Source organism: Neolamprologus brichardi, chromosome 15, assembly GCF_056152115.1.
Source record: "Neolamprologus brichardi isolate AB-2024 chromosome 15, ASM5615211v1, whole genome shotgun sequence".
Lineage (NCBI taxonomy): Eukaryota > Metazoa > Chordata > Actinopteri > Cichliformes > Cichlidae > Neolamprologus > Neolamprologus brichardi.
Genome location: NC_142118.1, coordinates 10,648,674 through 10,667,910, shown reverse-complemented (window position 1 = coordinate 10,667,910; position 19,237 = coordinate 10,648,674). Strand labels below are relative to the sequence as shown.

The window sequence follows — 19,237 nt, the reverse complement described above, 5'->3', positions numbered from 1 at the left end:
TTTCCTCTGCTTTCTTTGTCACATCACATGCTGAGACAGCCGGCCCCTCCTCCCCTATTCACAGACTCACGAGGCAGTGATGCTGAGAGTGGCCAGTCAGTACATTTACTAAATGTGTATGTGCATTGCTGGGAAGCCGTCCTTCATCACATTTGCCTTTTTTTTTTTTTGACACCCGCAGTCAAAGGCTGAGCGCTAAAAGAGTGTGAGCAGAGAGTGAAAACAAGCGTGAGACAGAGAAAAGGGCAAAGGCGGTGCAAGATGGGGGGAAAAGAACCAAGAAGAAGTCAGGAGAGTAGGAACACTTATAAAAGGCCACGTGAAAGCAGCAAGCGTTACAGTACTGTGCACAAGTCTTGAGCCACCCATCATTTCTTTATCATATGCTCCAACACCACTGACTGAAATGCAACCCCAAACTGTTACAGAGCCCCCACTATGTTTTACAGATGTCTGTAGACACTCATGTTATACCTCTCCTGACACACCACCCATGGTTTGAACCAAAAGTTTAAAATCTGGATCTCTTTGAAATTTTTCATCACTCCATAAGACCTGTTGTTAAAGATTTTCAGTCCAGTTCTTGTGTAATTTGGCATACCTATATGCAAAGTCTTCATATAATAGTTCTTTGGGAATTGAAACCCAAACTGTTATCTTTGGTATTTGAATTATTTGATTTGAATGATGAAGGCTTGAATGATGAAAGCAGTCAGGTGCATAGACTGACCTGAAAATGAGTGAATATGTAACCAAGGTCAAAAAGAGGACCTTCTCAAAAATCTATTGTTCAAAACAACTTGTGTGGTACCTGTACAAAGAGTGAAGTAAGATAAGCTATAAAAGCTCTGGCAGCCAATAGAAAAAGTGGAAAAGTAAAAAAAAAAACAACCCAAAACTCAAATAACATTCTATCACACTGTTACTTTGTTACTAAATACAATTTTATTGTAGAACTAATGTACACAATGATTATCTGATCTGAGCATTTATGCAACATAAATTAGTGTGCGTCTTTGTAAACTGGTGGCAAGGTTTGAAAAAAAGAAACAAAAACAAAGCAAATATCAAGCTATCACTGCTACGTTTTTCTGTACAGATCGTTAACAACAAAAGAAGACACAGTTTATTTAAATTAACCAGTGCACTCTTCAACACAGGACAAAACCCCCCTATTTTTAAATAATGCAAAAAAAATCTCAAAAGGCACTTTAAAAAATGGTAAAGCTTAAACTGTTTAACAAAAGGAATGCAACACATCTGAGGAGGAGAAATTTCCAGGTTGCTGAAGAAATAAAAACCCTCAAAGGAAAGACAAGGACATGAACGTGTCCTGACCTCACAGACTATAACGACTGGCTTGTAAGTGCCCGACTCTTTCAAACCCCTGAACTCCAGTCTGTGATGCAGTTTAATGTGTGCACAGTTTTGAATGATAAATCTAACATTCAAAGTATTTCAATTTTGAATGACGCTTGTGGAACGCAAAAAATAAAAAGACTTTTATATAAAAAAAACTTTCTTCAGATGTAATTCAGTTCAAGTACAGGCCATGCGGAGTTCTCATGCACTGTTATCTTTGTTTTTTGCAGCCTTAACCATAGAAACCCCCCCCCCACACATCAATTTCAAATAGAAGAACATTTTATTTTGCATTTGTTTGTAGTAGCAAACATGATTAATGACGATGAAACATCTTCAGCAGCTGATCGTGCTTCCCATTCACACTGGTAACAGAGATCCAGTCTGTATAATCCGTGTCTCACATATATCTGTTTTTGATGTATTCCCTGTACATCAACATGTCCTCTCTGCACAACGCCCTCACCTGGCCCTGACCGGTCATCACATGGCCCTCAAATACCTCCTGGCTGTTTTTGCCCACCTGTGGAGGTAAAACTGCGTAGATGCTGTCCTCTGGGAAGCAGGACACTGGCTCTCTAAGAGAGAAGGAAAAGAAAAATGGGAGAGAAGCATGTGTGATTGGTGTATCGCCATATACATTAACTTTAGGCAAATCACGTGGCTTAAGACAAGGCAAAAACAAGAGGTGGAAAGGAGTTTGTTTGAGCCAACAAAAGACTGTAAACTGCTGCTGAGAGGTGGAAACAACACGAGGAGGATGAAGATGACTGCTTTCACAGCAGTATTACTCATATTTTCCAAAAACTAGATTTTAAAGCATGTCTTACCATCTTCTGGGTGAATTATCAACTGCGTGCTTGACAAGTCATCTATTCAGTTAGGCTTCCAACAACAGCTGAGGCCTGAGTGAGAGGCTGTTTAGACACATGGCTGCATTTCAAATGGCACCTGCCTCATGATGGGCTGTTTTCAAAGGCACAGCGAAGCCTTGAGATAAATTATGAGCTGCAGAGGACGTTGTAGCCATAGAGTATATGGCTACAACCCCCCCCCAAAGGCTGCTATGTAAGAATCCTTAATTACACAGACTAGTCAGCAGTGCTGAAGGTAAAAAATATCTCTAGGCCAAGTTGAGAAAACAAATAGCATTTTTGTTTTGGGGCTTTTTATTACAAAATGCTGAAAATGAAAACTACTGACTGATGCATTCATTCATCATAAACTGAGAAATCGCAATCCATTACAATTCACTGTTTATTGCCCATAAAATAACAAATATGACCGTGACCTTTAAGGCAATCTGGGCGAAAAGCCCCGTGACCAACGCAGCAGGAGGAGTGATTCCTGTGGCACAGATTCATCAGAACATCAGTGGATTTTACACACACACACACCTGAGACTTGCTGGAGAGATCTGACTCTAGCAAGTCTCACTTGTTTCACAGCCTGCTACACAAAGAAACCAGTGCTGTTAGATGAGGTTAGAGGACAATTTGTTTAATTGAAAATGAACTTCACAGTTCGCAGTGTGACTTAATACGACTATAAAGAGTTGGTGCTGGTGTTCAAATAAAGTTCTTATGAGATATTGATGTTAGCAGTTTAAATATGTGCATTTAATAATGAAAAGTGAAGCAATATTGATTACTGACCCTGGTATATTTTTCAGATATATTTTCCTTTTAAATTTGTGAGTTTTTTTCATAAATTTGCCACTTTTATCCTCTTAAATTTGCTATTATTTCCATGTAAAACTGTCATTATGAAAATATTTTTTAAACTTTCACTAGCCCTAATACATTGTCACATGAATAGTGCTGATATTAGTTAAACAAGCAAGAAATTTGATTAGTTGCGTGTACAGAGCTGGAAACATGGGTCACAATTTGGCTATTTTCAAACTTTAACAGTATTGACAAGATTTGTGAATTTTGATTAGAAACAGACTATTTTTTTACCCATAAAAATTATGTTTTTTTTCTTTCTTTCTTGTTCTTCCTATACACATAATATAAAGCAGACGTATAATGTGTCTACAAACTCCTACAAACCACGTGAGCAACACTGAAAACATTTCAAGAATATATGTTTGTGTTTTCAAATATTTCAAACTTCATCTTCTGGCCTGTTGAGCTTAACATTACTGTATAAACTGTTTAATTTCTGTAATTTGTACATTACATTTGCCATATTATAAGACAACTTATTTTAGAGCATAGTAAAGCCTCAATTATACCTTCCACATGAGTCTGCTACAGTCCAAGTGATATAAATTTCATCATCAGCATGAAGGTCCATACAGATATCCACGTGCCAGTCTATTGTTTGTTTACACCACGTGGATTTGTCTGTGGAGGATTTACAGCGGACCAACGATGCATACACTTCAGGCGGCGAACTTGAAAGTAGTGTAAAAGGAATGATTACTCGGCCATTGAGCCCCCAGCTGTCCATGTTCGTATTTGCAACGGAGTAAAGTCAGGTCTTAAGGTCAAGACCTTCCAATACTGAAGAGAGAAATCAAACAATCTTCCCCTGAGCAACACTTGCCCCGGTGGTGCCGAAAAGTTCATTTTAATGGGAAGAAACCTTAGAAACCAGATTCATGGTGGGCGGCCATCTGTCCTAACCAGCTGGGGTGAGAGGAGAGCAGAGGAAGAAAAGAGGGCCATTAATCTCTACACCTCACTGATGTTTCTCAACAGGAATGGGCTACAGTATTCATTTCTTTTCCATTTCTATCTCCGTCACTTGAGTCATCTTTGGCTGAGCCTGATGGATCAATAGAGGAACATAGAGGGAGGTGACAAACTAAAAGGCTTCTAACAGTGACAACACGTTTGGGGTGCTGTAACATCTTAGAATAGCACTGTTGCACAACAACAGACACACCTGTAGCACCCTGCGGGCCTGACACGAGGATGACAACAATGGCTGGATGGACTACTGAAAGGCCAGAGAGAAAGACAGCGTGGATGAAAAGGTTTGATTCCCTGCTGATGGAGATTTCCTAAAAGAAAATATTGATACTTCTGCCACTTTTGTAAGATAAATTACAAATTTTCTCCTGTTCTATAAGAAGGGATACATACAAGAAACTTTCACATTTAAAAAAGGGTTAACACACCAAAGAAATACTAGAAACACATCAGAGGCTTGTCTTTTATCATCCTTGAATTTTCCTCCTCCAAGTTGATTACATGTCCCCACTGTGTCTTTGTCAGCCTCTGTCAGTCTTCCTCTAAGTGACCTTTTCTTGTCCTTATCCTCTTCAGTTCCACATGACCATCAAACTTAGTCGATGCGAATGACAACCAATCTGGTTTTCTAGGAAGTTACTGGCAATGATAACGAGTCGCATTCATGGTCTTCTTAGAAAACTGATTGAAAGTGAATACCTTCCTCACCTCTCACCCATGCATTCAAACATGACAAGGGAAAGAAAACTAATTCATGAAATTTTTATCCTACTTTTGCACTTTTTCATTCTGTAGAAAGGTATCATTTCTATAACGTCTGTTGAACAACACAACCACTACCAATTCCCTCTGATGCTGTCTCTAAGCCATTTTCCCTTCAGGAACATTTGCTTAATAATAAATGTGTTTTTTTTATTTTCCTGAAGCGAGGCTTTATCCTTGGGAAAGTGAAGTGATGACCAACTGGTACACCTTTCTCTATGGTCTTCCTCTTTTCTTTCACTATCTTTTGACCAATATATTCATTGTTGCTCCTCTACGCACTCCTGAGCCATCTCAACCTTCTCCCTCCAGTTTTGTCTCCCTACCACCTCATCGTGTCCATCCTGATCACTCCCAATGAAAATCTTAGCCACTCTTCAACTCAGGCACCTCCATTTGTCCCCCTGTCTTTTTTGTCAATGACATATCATAGCAGGTCTCGCTAACATCTTGCAAACCTTCTGTTTACGTCCACTACTACCCTTCTGTTACAAATTACTTTTGACATTCAAATCATGGGAGCGGAGATATCCCATATCGCAGCTGACCCCCTCCTTGCTGCCTGCAATCTATTTTTCACCTCTCTTGTGTCTGTTAGACAGCTGACTCATTCATCTTTACTACCTCTCCTTCCAGATATTTAAACTCACTACCTTACTACAACTGCAAGGAGCTCCCTCCACCTCCCTCCCTAATCTCACTGCAAATCACAATGTCGTCAGCAAACATCACAGTCCGCAGTGACTCCTGCCTGACCTCATCTGCCAGGCTGTCCATGACCACTGCCAAGAAGGGGTTCAGTGTCCTGCACCACAATTAAATATTTCATCACATGAACATAGCTCTTCTCTTGGTATCCTATAAAATCCTTTCGCATGCTTTCCAAAACGACACATTACAGCTCTTTCTGATCATCTCTGTACTTCTTCATCAAAACTTCTAAATATGTAAAATTTGAAATCTCTAAAATAAACCGTGTCTTAGAGCCAACTGCGAGTTAGTATGGACTCTGCCTGGCAATCGTCACAAATTAACAAGTCATATCTCGTTTGTATAATCCATAAAAACATGATTAAAAACATCAATCTGTGATTTCTGCTTTGGGAGGCTTTGGGTGCTGAACTAATGGAGATTTGTTATAGGCAGAAATTGGGAAGGCGAGTGTGGCAGTTATTTATAGTTACTCTTGCCAGGACAAAAAAATTAGTATTTACTTGATTCAAAATGAGTAAGTAATTTTAGGGGGGTTGTAAAGCTGTAGCTTTTCCACATGATTTGGTTTCTTTACACACAGGAAAAAATCCAAGTGAACTGCAAGCAAACCAAAATGTATCATTACAGAATGTTCAGTCTGCTTATTGGACAGATATGTCTAGGGTGCGAGCAGTAAATACAGTAAGAAGGTGCTGTGTTCTGATCTACTGGAGAAAATGAAGAATTCCTGCTCATGTCACAGATGGTTGCTAAAGCATACAGACCCCAGCACATCGATTGTGCCTTGTTGCATCCGAGAACACAAAGCACATGTAGCTACAGGAAGTTTTTTTTAGCTCAAACTTGCAATGTACACCTGGTAGTAGATTTGGAAATCAAGTTCACAGAATCACAGACTGCTCTGGAGTTCATTTGGGACCACACAGGGGCCCCCTCCTCCAAAGGGTCTTAGTGTGGTTGTTTTGGCTCGCACCTACATGCGATTACAGCGTTCAAATCAGCACAAACGGACTGCACCAGAGTTCGATTTAAACAGACTAAAAACTGGAGGTGTGCAAGCACCATCAATAAGTTTAAATGTTCAAACAAGTTTTTTGCACTTTCACGAGAAGACAAAACCTAGCAGGTATGAATGTTGATATAAGAAGCCATCATGTAAGAAAATCACAAGTGCATGTAGAGGAGGAATTTGTTTCTAAACTGATTTATGTGTTTGCACAGGTGTGTGTGCATGCATGCCTTACAGCTCAAAAGACAGCACGACAAAAACATCTTGTGCGTTTCCATGGCTGCACATTGCCATCACACGTGTGGTTGAACTTTGAATCTGGCTGAGGGATAAAAAAAAAAAAAAAAGGGAAAAAACCAAACAAACACCATCTACGGTAAAGAGTGGACTATCTGGGAAATAGCGTGTATGCAAAGAAGTGAAGAAACATATGAGAATTAAACAGTGCGCAGCTAGAAGCCTCGACTGAGACCACTTAGTAGCACAATCCTTCTCCCAAGGCTAGTGAAAATGTTGAGTGCTTTATAAAAGGGGTAATTTATAACTGCATACCAAGAATACAATACCATACATTACACGTGAGCCAGGTTTATTGAGTTTGAGTACATGTGGCTTTTTTCCCCTTTTTTTCTATTAATACGTTTTACTCACAGACAGATGATGTTTGCCGGGTTTATGTGTTCAGTTTTCTCCACTCTGTGCTGGCTCTCACCCAAGTGAGCAAACCTGCAGGAAAATACAAAACATAATACAGACAATGAATGATATTTCTGCAAAATAAGCCAGTAGTGTAGGTGTGCGTTGCTTACAAATGCTTCTGCCCTCTTCATCATGAGCGGAACGATCCAAATAACCCTAATCTGTAATAGGGTCGTTATGGCTCTACCGAATGCTTTCAATTTAAGGCTTCATACCGTCTTCAGTGTTCAGCATGTCTTCTGAGATCTCTAATATTTAGATCTCACCATCATCAAATCACAAATTTCCCTGTAGGTCATTTTTCTCTCACAAAGACTCAATAATATACAACTGCTGAGAGTCCCCCTCTGGCTGTTGCTTATGATTTTTAATATTAATGCATTGATTAGCAGAGCACTGGCTGCAGCCACCATCTTTGGAGCAGTTTCAACTTCCAGCTTCAATAATGAATGCAATTTCATTCTCATTATGTGCCACTGTAGTAGGAGAATATGAACAACATTCTTCACCACAATTTGAATTGTGTGTGTTTTTTTAAGGTTTACTCCCCTGCTTTAGTCACCCAGTATAGAGTCAGTGGAGATGTTAAAATAAATAAATGTTTTGGTAACAACTAAATGTCAGGACCATTTTATTTATTGTTACGTGAACTACCTAACTCATTAGAAATTGCTCATACATTCTTGACCAATGCCACATTTCTATGTAATGCATATGCTGTATTTTAAATGTATGCATCAGTTTCAGTGTGTTGGTGTGTGTGTGAGACTGATTCATGATGTTTGTGACATTCAAATGTTTGATTTTTCCATGTCATTCTGATATATTCAGGCTGTTTTTTGTTTTCATTTCTACATTGCATTTCTCTATAGAAGTGCTGAAAATTAAGTAAGTTAATCTGATTGGCAGTTTCAAGTCAAGTAAATTAATGTTTTTTTTGTGCTGCAAGTAGTTTCATCTACTTAGTGACAGAGTAAAAATAGGATGCAGCTCAGAGGTCATCTACTGATTTCAAGGTTGGTTGTTTGTTTGTGAATGTTCAATAGAAAGGAGCATTGAAAAAAGTGCTTGTATGAATGGCTGAATGAGGCATGCAGTGTAAAGTGCTATATAAAAATCATTTACTATTCAACCTCTTTGCAACTAGAGAAAATCGGTGATTGCATTTCATTTTTTTGCTTTTGCGACTGATTGCAAGACCAACTTGCAACTTGACCAACAATCACTCAGAAACATTTTGAAAGGTTCATAAACAACTGCTGCCTCATTTCTAAATGCAAAGAGGTCGCCAAAATGTTGCAATTAGTCAGAGTCAGTGTGCAGGAATGAGGGCACCTCTTTGAATCAGCAGACTCAATGAGCTGCCAACTGTTGTATTTTGATTACACTGCAATATGAAAGCAAGGTTGCTGAACACTTATGTCATTTTGCAATTAAACGTCCATCGTACTTTAACATTTGTATAAGAATTTCAGTTATTGGTCAAGTTTCTGTTCAATCTGAATTTCTATGTACGCAAACTGTAACAGTTGCAAATTTTGCAAAGTTACCACACTGTTATATCACAACAAGATTGTGTTTAATTCCCAACTTGACTCCATTCAATCTGATAGCAAACTGACCATCTAATTGCCAGATAAAAAAAATAAAACAAAATAGTGAGGCGTGGCTAAAAACTATTGCTCAGCACAGTACATGAGAGGATAAAAGCTCATGTTACATATCTTCTAATATAATAAACGCATAGCATGTATGGCCCCCATTGCTTTAATGACAGCTTGGATGTGAGCTCACATAAACTCAAGAAGTTTGTCTTATCTTAAATTGAGGTTTTGCACAATGTTCCAAAAATCTTCTATTTTTTTTCCCCAATGGGTTCCAGGTCAGGTGTCAGGTGCCCATTGGTATTTTATAGTCTTCAGTAGTTCTTGCAATGCCTTGAAGTGTGTTTGAGGTCTGCAGTCACATGGTCTTTTCCAAACTGTAATGTGCACTTACTCTATAAACAGCAAAGATTCGCTTAAAAGAATAACTATCCACAATCTACAGTTCTACTGCAGTCATCCTCTTTGGATTTAGGACAGCAGTGTGAGGGGAAAAAAAGCTATCAAAGTTTCATCCAGTGATCATTCTGTATCAAACATGCTGTAAGCTTCCAAAGAACAGACAGACAGTTGTGTTCAGATTCAAAGCCTGCTGATGGCTATTCACTGTGTCCTAATCAGTGTTGGCAGCAAACAGGGAGAAAGGACAAAATGAAATAGAAAGGACTTGCAGAAAAGAGAAGGAAGGGAAAGGTGGAGAAAGAATGGTTGATGCCTGTTTTCAGGACGACCCATATCAACCTGAGGGGGTGACTGCCTGTTCTGCCCCTGTGTCTTGAACACTGCGTGCACTGTCAATAAAAACAATATGAAAAAAATTATTTTTTTTTTCTGGGAGAGATAATCATAAAATAAGGCTGGAGTTCTTTCATTTACAGGCGTTTGCTTCAACGTGACGCAAAAAATCCCCTGGATATAGACTATAAAGAGAGCTATAGAACAGATCATAAATCTCTTCATTGGTTTGTGTCAGGCTGACTGATAATATTAAGTGCCTCATTCAGGATAAAGTAGACTTCATAGATTTTAATACTTTTATTGAGCAGCATCCACAGGTGAAAATATCAGATTGTCCAATACTTTGACATTTGACCTGAATGTCTGTCGTTGACGCTAAAATAGTAAATTAGGAAGCTAAACCTTTTCACTTTAACATTCCAGCAGTGCCTAGTCATCTTATGACTAGAATAAAACTAGGACAGCAACCTTCTTGCAACCAGAGCTGTTGAATGGAAGACTCCGTTCACTTCAATGGGCCATTTTTTCATTTTTATAGCAATGGCGGATCATGGAGGCTCATGGTCATTCTGAAAGGTAGCAACAACTGCTGGCCGTGGCATAGAGCTATAAAAGAACAGAAGTTTGAGATGCATTTCTAAAAAGTAGGAAGTAAAAAAACAAAACAAACATAACTATTTGAAGGCCATATGACCCACGTGACGACCCCAAACCCTTCAATCGGGCACTGATTGTAGTATCAGTAACTAAAGTTTGAAGGTTTGAAATTTATGATTAAACACGTCCCCTAATGGGAGACAATCTGTCTCCAAACAATCACAGCCCAGCTTGACTGACTGCAGTCCCTCTCAGATTATCAAAGATTTACAAATAATTGTTGTTTAATATATACACACGGATTATCACCATGGTACAATCAGTCTGAGGTGGTCTGTGCTGATGTTGGCTACTAGTATCTTTGGAATGTGGGAACTGACTCAACTGCTTACATTCCTAAATGAAAGCAAGGCTGCCGAGCACTTAAGTCTTTTTACAGTTAAATCGCCATCCTACAGCAACTACATCACTATTTGTTGAGGAATTCAGTAACTCGCAGACTGCAGATGCAAACATGACCCCTTTCACTTGCAAACTGATAGCAGAATGACAGAATACTCTCTCTGTCTTATTTGCATTTTATTGCCATCTTATTGCTGTCTTGATGCACCAAAACTTTGAAGAAAAAAAAAACATTTCAGAGGCAAAGAGACTCCGAATAGCAATAATTGTATCTCCAACCACAGTTTTTATTAGTGTGACTGAAGCATTAATGGACTAATGGAAACATTTTCATTTCATTATGCAGTCCAGATTTGCAGCTCAATCTTTTAATATAAACACTAGCCTCCTAAGACCCGAACTCTTTCATGGCATGCATTTTAAAATTTTCTTGGCTATTTGAGTTGATTGGGACCTGATGAATGTAAAAACAAAGAATTACCAGATTTTTTTTTTAACCTAATTTTGTTTCTGAGACAAATGAGATCCACGTATGAGGACACTGGTTTTAACAGTGGCAGTATAATGTCCTCGTAAGTGTATATCAGGCCCTTGTAGAGAAAAATTATGTATTTTCGTCTAGACATCCCAAAATGTGATGTCCACACATGTGGACGCCAGGTCCTAGGAGGTTAAAGGAAATTAACAAGTGGGCAGTAAACATTAGTGCCACAAAAATCAATTCACCCCCTCCCAAAAAAAAATCTAAAATGTGGTCACAATTTCTTTCTTGAGAAACTGCAAGACAATTGTTACATTAAATGTTTAGACTTTTTGGACTTAAAAGGCCATTATTTCATAATTTTGGCTTACTAGCTATGTGCAAAAGTTTTATTATAAATATTATTTCTAATATTTATCTTATAAATATAACATTTCTTTGGAAGTCACATATTTTGACCACCAAAATTGAATCTGTTCCCCCAACTCTAAGTGACAATGTAATGCAATTTTCTCCTTGTATTCCTGTCATGTCCAGTTTACAAGACTGGCACTTCACAATAATATTCCTGACGCAATCTTTCCAGTTCGACGACACTACTACACTATAGTCCAGAATGACACAGTCGTTCAGTGTGAAAAAGTGCATTCTCATCAGCTCCAAATACTCAGTGCCTTGATGCACCTGCAGTGGGAGTATTTGGATGTGTGCTGGTGCTTTTGTCTTATTTTCATTTGCATTGTTTTTTTGCTTTCACTGTCATTAAGAGGTTAGGTTCAGGCAATGAGGATGTAAAGTTTTTCACTGGGAGTGACGGGATGGACAAGATCAGATATGAGTACGTCAGAGAGACAGTTCAGGTTGAGCAGTTTGGTGACAAAATTAGAGAGAAAAGGCTGAGATGGTTAGACATGTGCAGAGGAGGGATAGCAGATATAGTGTACAAAGGATGTTGAAGATGGAGCTGCCAAGCGGTAGAAAAAGAGGAAAACCTCAGAGGAGGTTCATGTATGTAGCAAAAGAGGACACACAGAGGGTGTGACAGAGGAGGATGCTAGAGATGGGGTGAGATAAAGGAATATGATCCACTGTGGCAACCGCTAAAGGAATCAGTCAAAAGAAGGAAGAGGTGATTAAGTCCAGGCAACGAAGCTATTTTGTATAGCAAAAGGTCTTTGAGTGGGAAAAATAAAGATTACCCAGTTTGCTTAAATGTTATGTCAACAGGTTCTTTGATAGATGGATGGCCATCTTTAAATTTAAAGTAATATTGCTGAGATTGCGTGAGTGAAATTGCGGCCAGTATCTATGATATGATGACTAATGAATATATGTTATTACATATTGTTATAGTTTTCATCCCTTGTATGTAATTAGTAGCTCAGATTTACCTTTGGTAAATGAGTAGGTCATCTTCAGAGGGAAACTCAGCCAGATTGAGTCCATAAGGCTCCTTTGCCATGTGCTGCTGATAAACCTCCTGAAAATGTGAAGAGAGACACAAAAACATACTTACGCATGTGAAAGAGATAGAAAAATTATTTAAAAACCAGTTTCCATAAATGTTTAATCATGGCTTTTAAATGACCGCAAAAAAAAAAAAAAAAAAAAAAAAAAAAAAAAAAAAGTAAGCTAGTCGACTTATAACTATAAAACCATACAGACAAGGTCATCAGGTTCAGCTGCTTCTCCCCAACAGATTCAGTAATTAGGATGGCACAAGGAGGTTAATCTTAGCAACTTCAAAAGTAATTTGATTGTTGGTGTCTGGTAAGGTGCTTTCATGTTCTTTCGTGCTTAGGGACATGCCCTCCTGGGGATCTGTCACACAGTGTTCAGTGTCTGTTGGGATATAATAATCATAATAAACAGGAGATCATAATAAAAAGGTCAAACTGGTTCAAGCTGACTGATCGGAGTAGAATTAAACTGTGAGGCAACGGGGCATTTCAAATGTGACACTAAACAGAAACTTTAATTTAGAACTGTAAGCCTTAAAATACAATTATAAACACTCATCATTAATTTATTGTAGAGTCTTTTCTTTACAATATAACACATATTAAGATGACCGTTGCTATCAAGTGGGGCTGTGTAAACATAAAAAAAATAAAATTGTAACAGAGTACCCTCCATTAACAGGCAATGCTCGAGTTAATTTATTTTATTAGATAAATTGAAAATTGCCAAAGGAATCAAAAGGAAGGTGAAACAGCTGAAATGGTAGATGCTGCAGAATTGTGCAACACGTTTTAATCTTGATAAATAAATGATTAAAAAGTGGAAAACACAAAACATATCTTGTAAAACATCTTTGTTCTCAAAATTTGAGTTCCAATCCAACATCTGCTAGTTTTAGACCAGATTAACATGTCAATATTTTAACAAGATTTAGCAGATATATCTGTATAACCTTCCTGACTATTCAAAATGTCCTATAAAAAAGCATTTTCTAGGCAAATTATGATTTGTGGGGGTGTTTTTTTACATTTTACTCTGCTATAGTCTCTACAGAAAAGGTAAAAGCCTGTTATGTAACAGCATATACAGGATTTGCATGAACGGAGTGAGCTATGCCACCGTTCTCTCGCTTTTCTGACATTGCAGTAATATGTGCAACATAAAGCTTTCAATTTTCCCAGTAACTGTATTGATCTGAGCTGCAGGGAGGGGAGAATTACACAGGGTGTTACCAGAACCATGTCCAGGAAAACAGCAGCTGTGAACACACACAAGATCACAATAATACACAGAGCCCTGTTCAAAGACTACACGGGGATTCGCAAAACACTAACCGCACCATACACACCTACGTGCAGCACACAGGCGAGGGTGTTGTGCAGGCGCATATCTGCTTGTACAGCAACACACTGCAAATCTACCGAGCACATGCACGCTCAAATCGAGGTGGAATACCAAATGAGCATGTGTAATTACATGGTAAACGTAGTAATGATCCGATGTTTAAATATTTCAACAGTTGTGTGTTGTGCTGGCACCCTGGCAATCCATTCTCGGGGACAGGCTTGCAGGCAGCGACACGAGATGCACGAGAGTGACTGCGTGCGCCCAACACGTGAGCAAGCTGTCCGGCCCAAAATATTCATGACCAGCTCATTGCTCATGGCCACGAGAAGACAGGCAGGAAACCCAAGGAAAATGCATCATAAATCAGGAGGAGAAATAGATGGATGGAGAAAGAGGGAGTGCCTCTGCTTTCAACTCTGAAGACCAAATGCCTTCAAGATATTTCTCCTTCTCGGTGCCATTGCCCAGATAAATCAAGCAAAGGTGCTTTTTCTTTTTGTTGTTAGAACAATGTTGTAGATTCAAAGCTTTGTGCTGCACAAATAGGACAATTACATGAAAAATGTAATGAGACTACCGATGAGCCTCAAGGACAGCTGGGACTTTCTACAAGAGCAGTCTAAGGTGACAAGACCTTTAGTGAATTATAAAACAGGAGTAAGCCCAGGCTGAGACTAATGTGAAGATTTCCTAAATCAATAACTAATCTAAATGGCACAGATGCTGACATCCCTAGCTAACACACACACACACACACACACACACACACACACACACACACACACACACACACACACACACACACACACACACACACACACACACACACACACACACACACACACACACACACACACACACACACACCAGCAGCCCATCTCGCTCAGTTTTTGCATTTGCGCTCGCTCGCAATGTGTTGCTCGCGCTCTCAACATTTCTGCCCGTGCGCGCTCAACTCTTTCTCTACACCGTTATATTTGTGCCACAAAACCAGCCATTCACAGACTTGGATGCAAAAATATCTGATTGGCTGTTTTGGTCTCCAATCAGCTTGAAATGACGAAATGCAATATCCCAGAATCCATTTCATCCAAAACTCCCGGTGGGCCGATGATGATTTTTCATTTTTATGTTTGTTTGTTTTTGTAACGGTATAAACAATGAAAGGTGGTGGATTAGCCAATTGGTCAAAATCAACTCTGGGCTTTAATTACAATACATCCGTATTGAGGGGAAAAGGAATGCGATTCGTCCCGTACGTCAGCTTGAATGAAAAAAAGACACAAAGCTGGAGTTATTCTGTCTTTACGTTGCACAGCTGCCTCTTCTCCCCAAATTCTCTCTCCCTCCCTCCCTCCCTCTCCTGTTACTATTTCAATCATGAAACTGATCAATGATCAGCTGATCGTCTCTCTTGTTTGTTTATCTCCCACTTTGCGCCAGAAACAGGAAACCAGCGGATGTTGCGCTAAACAACAACAGCAGCACGTTCAAGCTTGATAAGCTGTTGTTAGAATTTATTTTAAATTAATTTCTAGTATCAGCTGATGTTTGCTGGAGCCACAGCTGTAAAAGCTGCTGCTCATGATATCGGTTTGGAAACATGAAGGTGATACAAATCATACATATATACCAACAAGACAGTGTACATCACTGTCACAACAGCGTTTGTTTTAGTTTTGTCTTTTTTTCATGTCATGTCATGATGTCATGATGACTGTGAGCAGCTTCGGTAGCAAAGGCAATATAATAACTCTGAAACCAACAGTTTACACATCACTGGGGGCTCCTTCATGCATGACAAAGGCAATTTCTTAGAAACTGAGACATTTTAAGAGGATGTAGTTATCTGGTGCATCAGTCCTGTTGACACACTGACCTACTCTACCTGTGCTCATTAATGTGCTTCTTGGTCTCACTGTGCTTATAGGGAATCTGGGTCAAAACGTGCATCCAGTCCCCCCGGGACATGAAACAGATACCGATATAGACAGGACATGACAAAAGTTCGTTACTAATATCTACACACATACGCAGATTTTACTGCATTTGATGAACTATACACTGATGTGTCTGTTTAGAAAGGCCAAAGGAGCTTGCAAAGAAAAGCGTCTGGATTTCTTTAAGTTACTTGAAGACGTTTCACCTCTCATCCGAGAAGCTTCTTCAGTTCTAAGGTCAAATGCTGGAGAGTCCCAGATACAAACCTAGTGGGAGTATCCCCCCACAGAGGGACAAAAGGACCCCCTGATGATCCTCTAATCGCCTGAGCCAAGGTGTGAAACTGGGCGTGGGTCCCAATCAGCCAGAGTTTCGGGTGAGCTCATTGTGAAACTTGGCCCCACCTTATCATGCGAATTCCTGAGGTCAGATGGCCCAGGGAGTGAGTGGGCGTTAAGGCGTCTGGGGAGGAATCTCAAAACTGGATTATAGATGGCAGACAGTTGGTGTCGTAAACCACCGCCTCTGTTCAAAGATGGTCGCTCACAGTGGACATAGATGGCTTCTTTCACTCCTCTTTCAAACCATCTGTCCTCTCTGTCCAAAATGTGAACATTGGAGAGACCAAACAGCCACTTCACAAGCGCATGGCACAACACAGAAGAGCCACCTCCACAGGACTCAGCTGTCCATCTGCATCTTAAGGATAAAGGGCACTCTTTCGAGGATGCCAATGTCTGGGACTCTCCACCATTTGACCTTAGAACTGAAGAAGCTTCTCGGATGAGAGGTGAAACGTCTTCAAGTAACTTAAAGAAGTCCAGACGCTTTTCTTTGCAAGCTCCTTTGACTACGATGACCTGGATGACTGAGAACCTTCACATACATTCTGTTTAGAAAGTAGCAAAAGCATTTATCAGAATCACATATTAAGATTTTTTTTCAATGAAAATATTCCTTTTAGGCCTAAAAAGGTCTTACATGCAAGTCTACAGCTCTGCCTAATTTGGTATGCATGGATATTGCCCAGTGTCAGCCAGGAAAGGCTGTAGCTGCCATCATCAGTCTTAGTTGGATACATGGTTCAGAAAATGAATGGATGAATGCATCTCTAAGAATATCCACTGCAAGCTCTACTCACTCTCAAATTCTCTTGCTACATGGTAGGACGACGCAGTACTTATCCGCAGTGATTAATGTCCTTAAATTCATCAATGCTGTGGTCACACTAAGGAACAGTGGTACCAATTTGCCTGAGAGTGATTGCAGTTAAACTGAGTCAGACTGACTTTTTGGAGACAGGTAGCCTCCCACCAGGTGACCCATGAAATCCATTTACAATCAAAAGTGCAACATACTCAACCTCTTGTTACTAGCCGGTTGCCACAACTACTTGCAGGCAAAAGAATTCAGTGCAATCATTGGGTAAACAAATTCTTCCTCACTGCCTCTGGTATTTTTTTTTAACTCTTGTGGGATTTTAGGCTTTTAATGTGAGAATACTTTCAAAGCTGATTTGGACCTTAAAATCTACCTTGGCAAGAAACCAAAAAAGAGAACCGAATCAGTCATAAAAAAATTAAGGCAAGCCGGAAACCCGCTGGTGACCTCTCATCACCTGATGTTCTAAAAGCAGCCAAAAATCCCGACGCACATGCCCCACATTCTCACCCAAAGGGACCATCAAGGACATCAAAAAGGTTTACACGCTATCACAATACCCGTGCAGAGAACCAGAAAAACCAAAATAAAAACAAATGGAACTATGCAGGATTTGTTTCCTTTGACAAGCAGAGTAGTAGCAGCAGTAGATTTGTAAGCAATAATACAACAGAGGAAACTGTGCAACTATCTCAATTCATTTCTTCAATGCATTAGAAGAAACAAACACTATTTAGAGCCTCAGCTCTATCACTGACACCGATTAAGGTGACGTGTGCTCTTCCGTCTGACGTAAACCAAAACAAAGAACTAATTTCTTCTGGGAGACTTAAGGGAGTTGGGCGAGAGAGAACACAACCAGGGTGACATACTCATACTGGAACGCAAAATGCATTTGAGGCCTAAAATATAAGCAGTTAGCAACCCAGCCTAAACTGAGAAGTGCTGGGAGGTCTTTAGACAACATAACATATCCTTGAATTATTAGAGGATATTACCTTGTTAAACAATTACACTCAGAAGTGAAATTATTTTTAATTTATTTAATAAGATCCACAAATTCCAATCTGATAGCTTCCTTTAATATATTTGGGGATTTGAATCTGCCTTGTTAGGACAGTGTTTGTGTGTTCATACCTCCTGGGTGCGACTACTCTCTCCAGACTCCGTTAGCAGTTTGATCGGTGTGGATCGTTGAGATACAGTCCCCTCATCCTCACGGTCCTCCTCGGAGTCATCCTCTGATGTGCTAGATATGGCCTCCTCACTCGGGGGAGGAGGTGCGCTAGCTGCAGTCTTCCTCTGGAGAATCGTCTCCTCTTTACTGCTCTTGCTGCTGCCAATATCCACACACATGCACACAGATCAACGTATGTATAAACGCATACAACTATCGTTCATGTATTGTACATTTTACAGTTTAGTCAAGCAGCAGAATTCCGATTATTTTTATCATGTCTAATGAGTCATCAGATCAGAAATGGCACCATGTTCTTCCACAACATCTCCCTGCAGAAATGTGACTAAACATGTAACTGAAACAGACTTCATGGTTCCCAAAGGCTGTACGAGTTTGAGCCCATGATCTCTGTATACAGAGGATTCTGCAAATGTTATCCCTCTGTGTTTTCTACCTCTGTCAAGAACAGAGTGTGTGACTCACTTCAGAATCTGTTTGAGATCATTTGTGATCCATCTAAACTTCTTTCTCCCCTCTCCCAAGGGCTTGTTTGTTTAAACACAACCCATGTTTGCCCATTTTTGAATGTCCACGTTTTTAAAATTAAGATGTCGACCACATCCAAAGAAGGTAAGTGAAATAAGTTGTATGTAGATGCTGTTTGTAGATGGTTTCTTACTTTATTTTCATTGTTTTTAGCTAGTGACAATGACTGAAGAAAGTGCATGCCAGAAACGGAGATAATTTAAAAACCAAAAATTGCAGATCTTAACAATAAACATGTTAGTTATAGCAATAACAGATGTGCTGACAGATTTGCTGCCAATCAGCTCCTTGCTCTTCTACTCCAATGTAAAACCGCTGAGGAACTGGTCATGGCAAAGAGAGCTGACCCTCAAAGCATGCCTCTACATACTAGTAAATATAGTCATGCTATGAAATCTATGAGCTATGAAAGCAAAATGCGATTTCCTAAAAGCCTGGTTATTATTAGTTTAGCCTCTGCTATGTCACAGGGGAAAAAACAAACATACATACAAACAAAAAACAAACAACAACAAAACATCAAATGATTTC

General features: G+C 39.5%; 1 protein-coding gene across 2 annotated transcripts in view; it reads right to left on the bottom strand.

The window, feature by feature from the left end:
• Positions 1-1,618: 1,618 nt before the first annotated feature.
• Positions 1,619-19,237, bottom strand: part of fig4a (FIG4 phosphoinositide 5-phosphatase a) — a 55,024-nt gene continuing 37,405 nt past the window's right edge. Inside the window, exons 21-24 of one of the 2 annotated variants that reach the window (XM_087852620.1) lie at positions 18,118-18,316; positions 12,462-12,550; positions 7,201-7,275; positions 1,619-1,940 (exon numbers count right to left, since the gene is read on the bottom strand). In XM_087852620.1, the coding sequence (XP_087708746.1) occupies positions 1,763-1,940; positions 7,201-7,275; positions 12,462-12,550; positions 18,118-18,316 (541 nt within the window). In that variant the 3' untranslated portion in view covers positions 1,619-1,762. The remainder of the gene's footprint in view (positions 1,941-7,200; positions 7,276-12,461; positions 12,551-18,117; positions 18,317-19,237) is intronic. The other variant, XM_087852621.1, reaches the window with a different exon arrangement.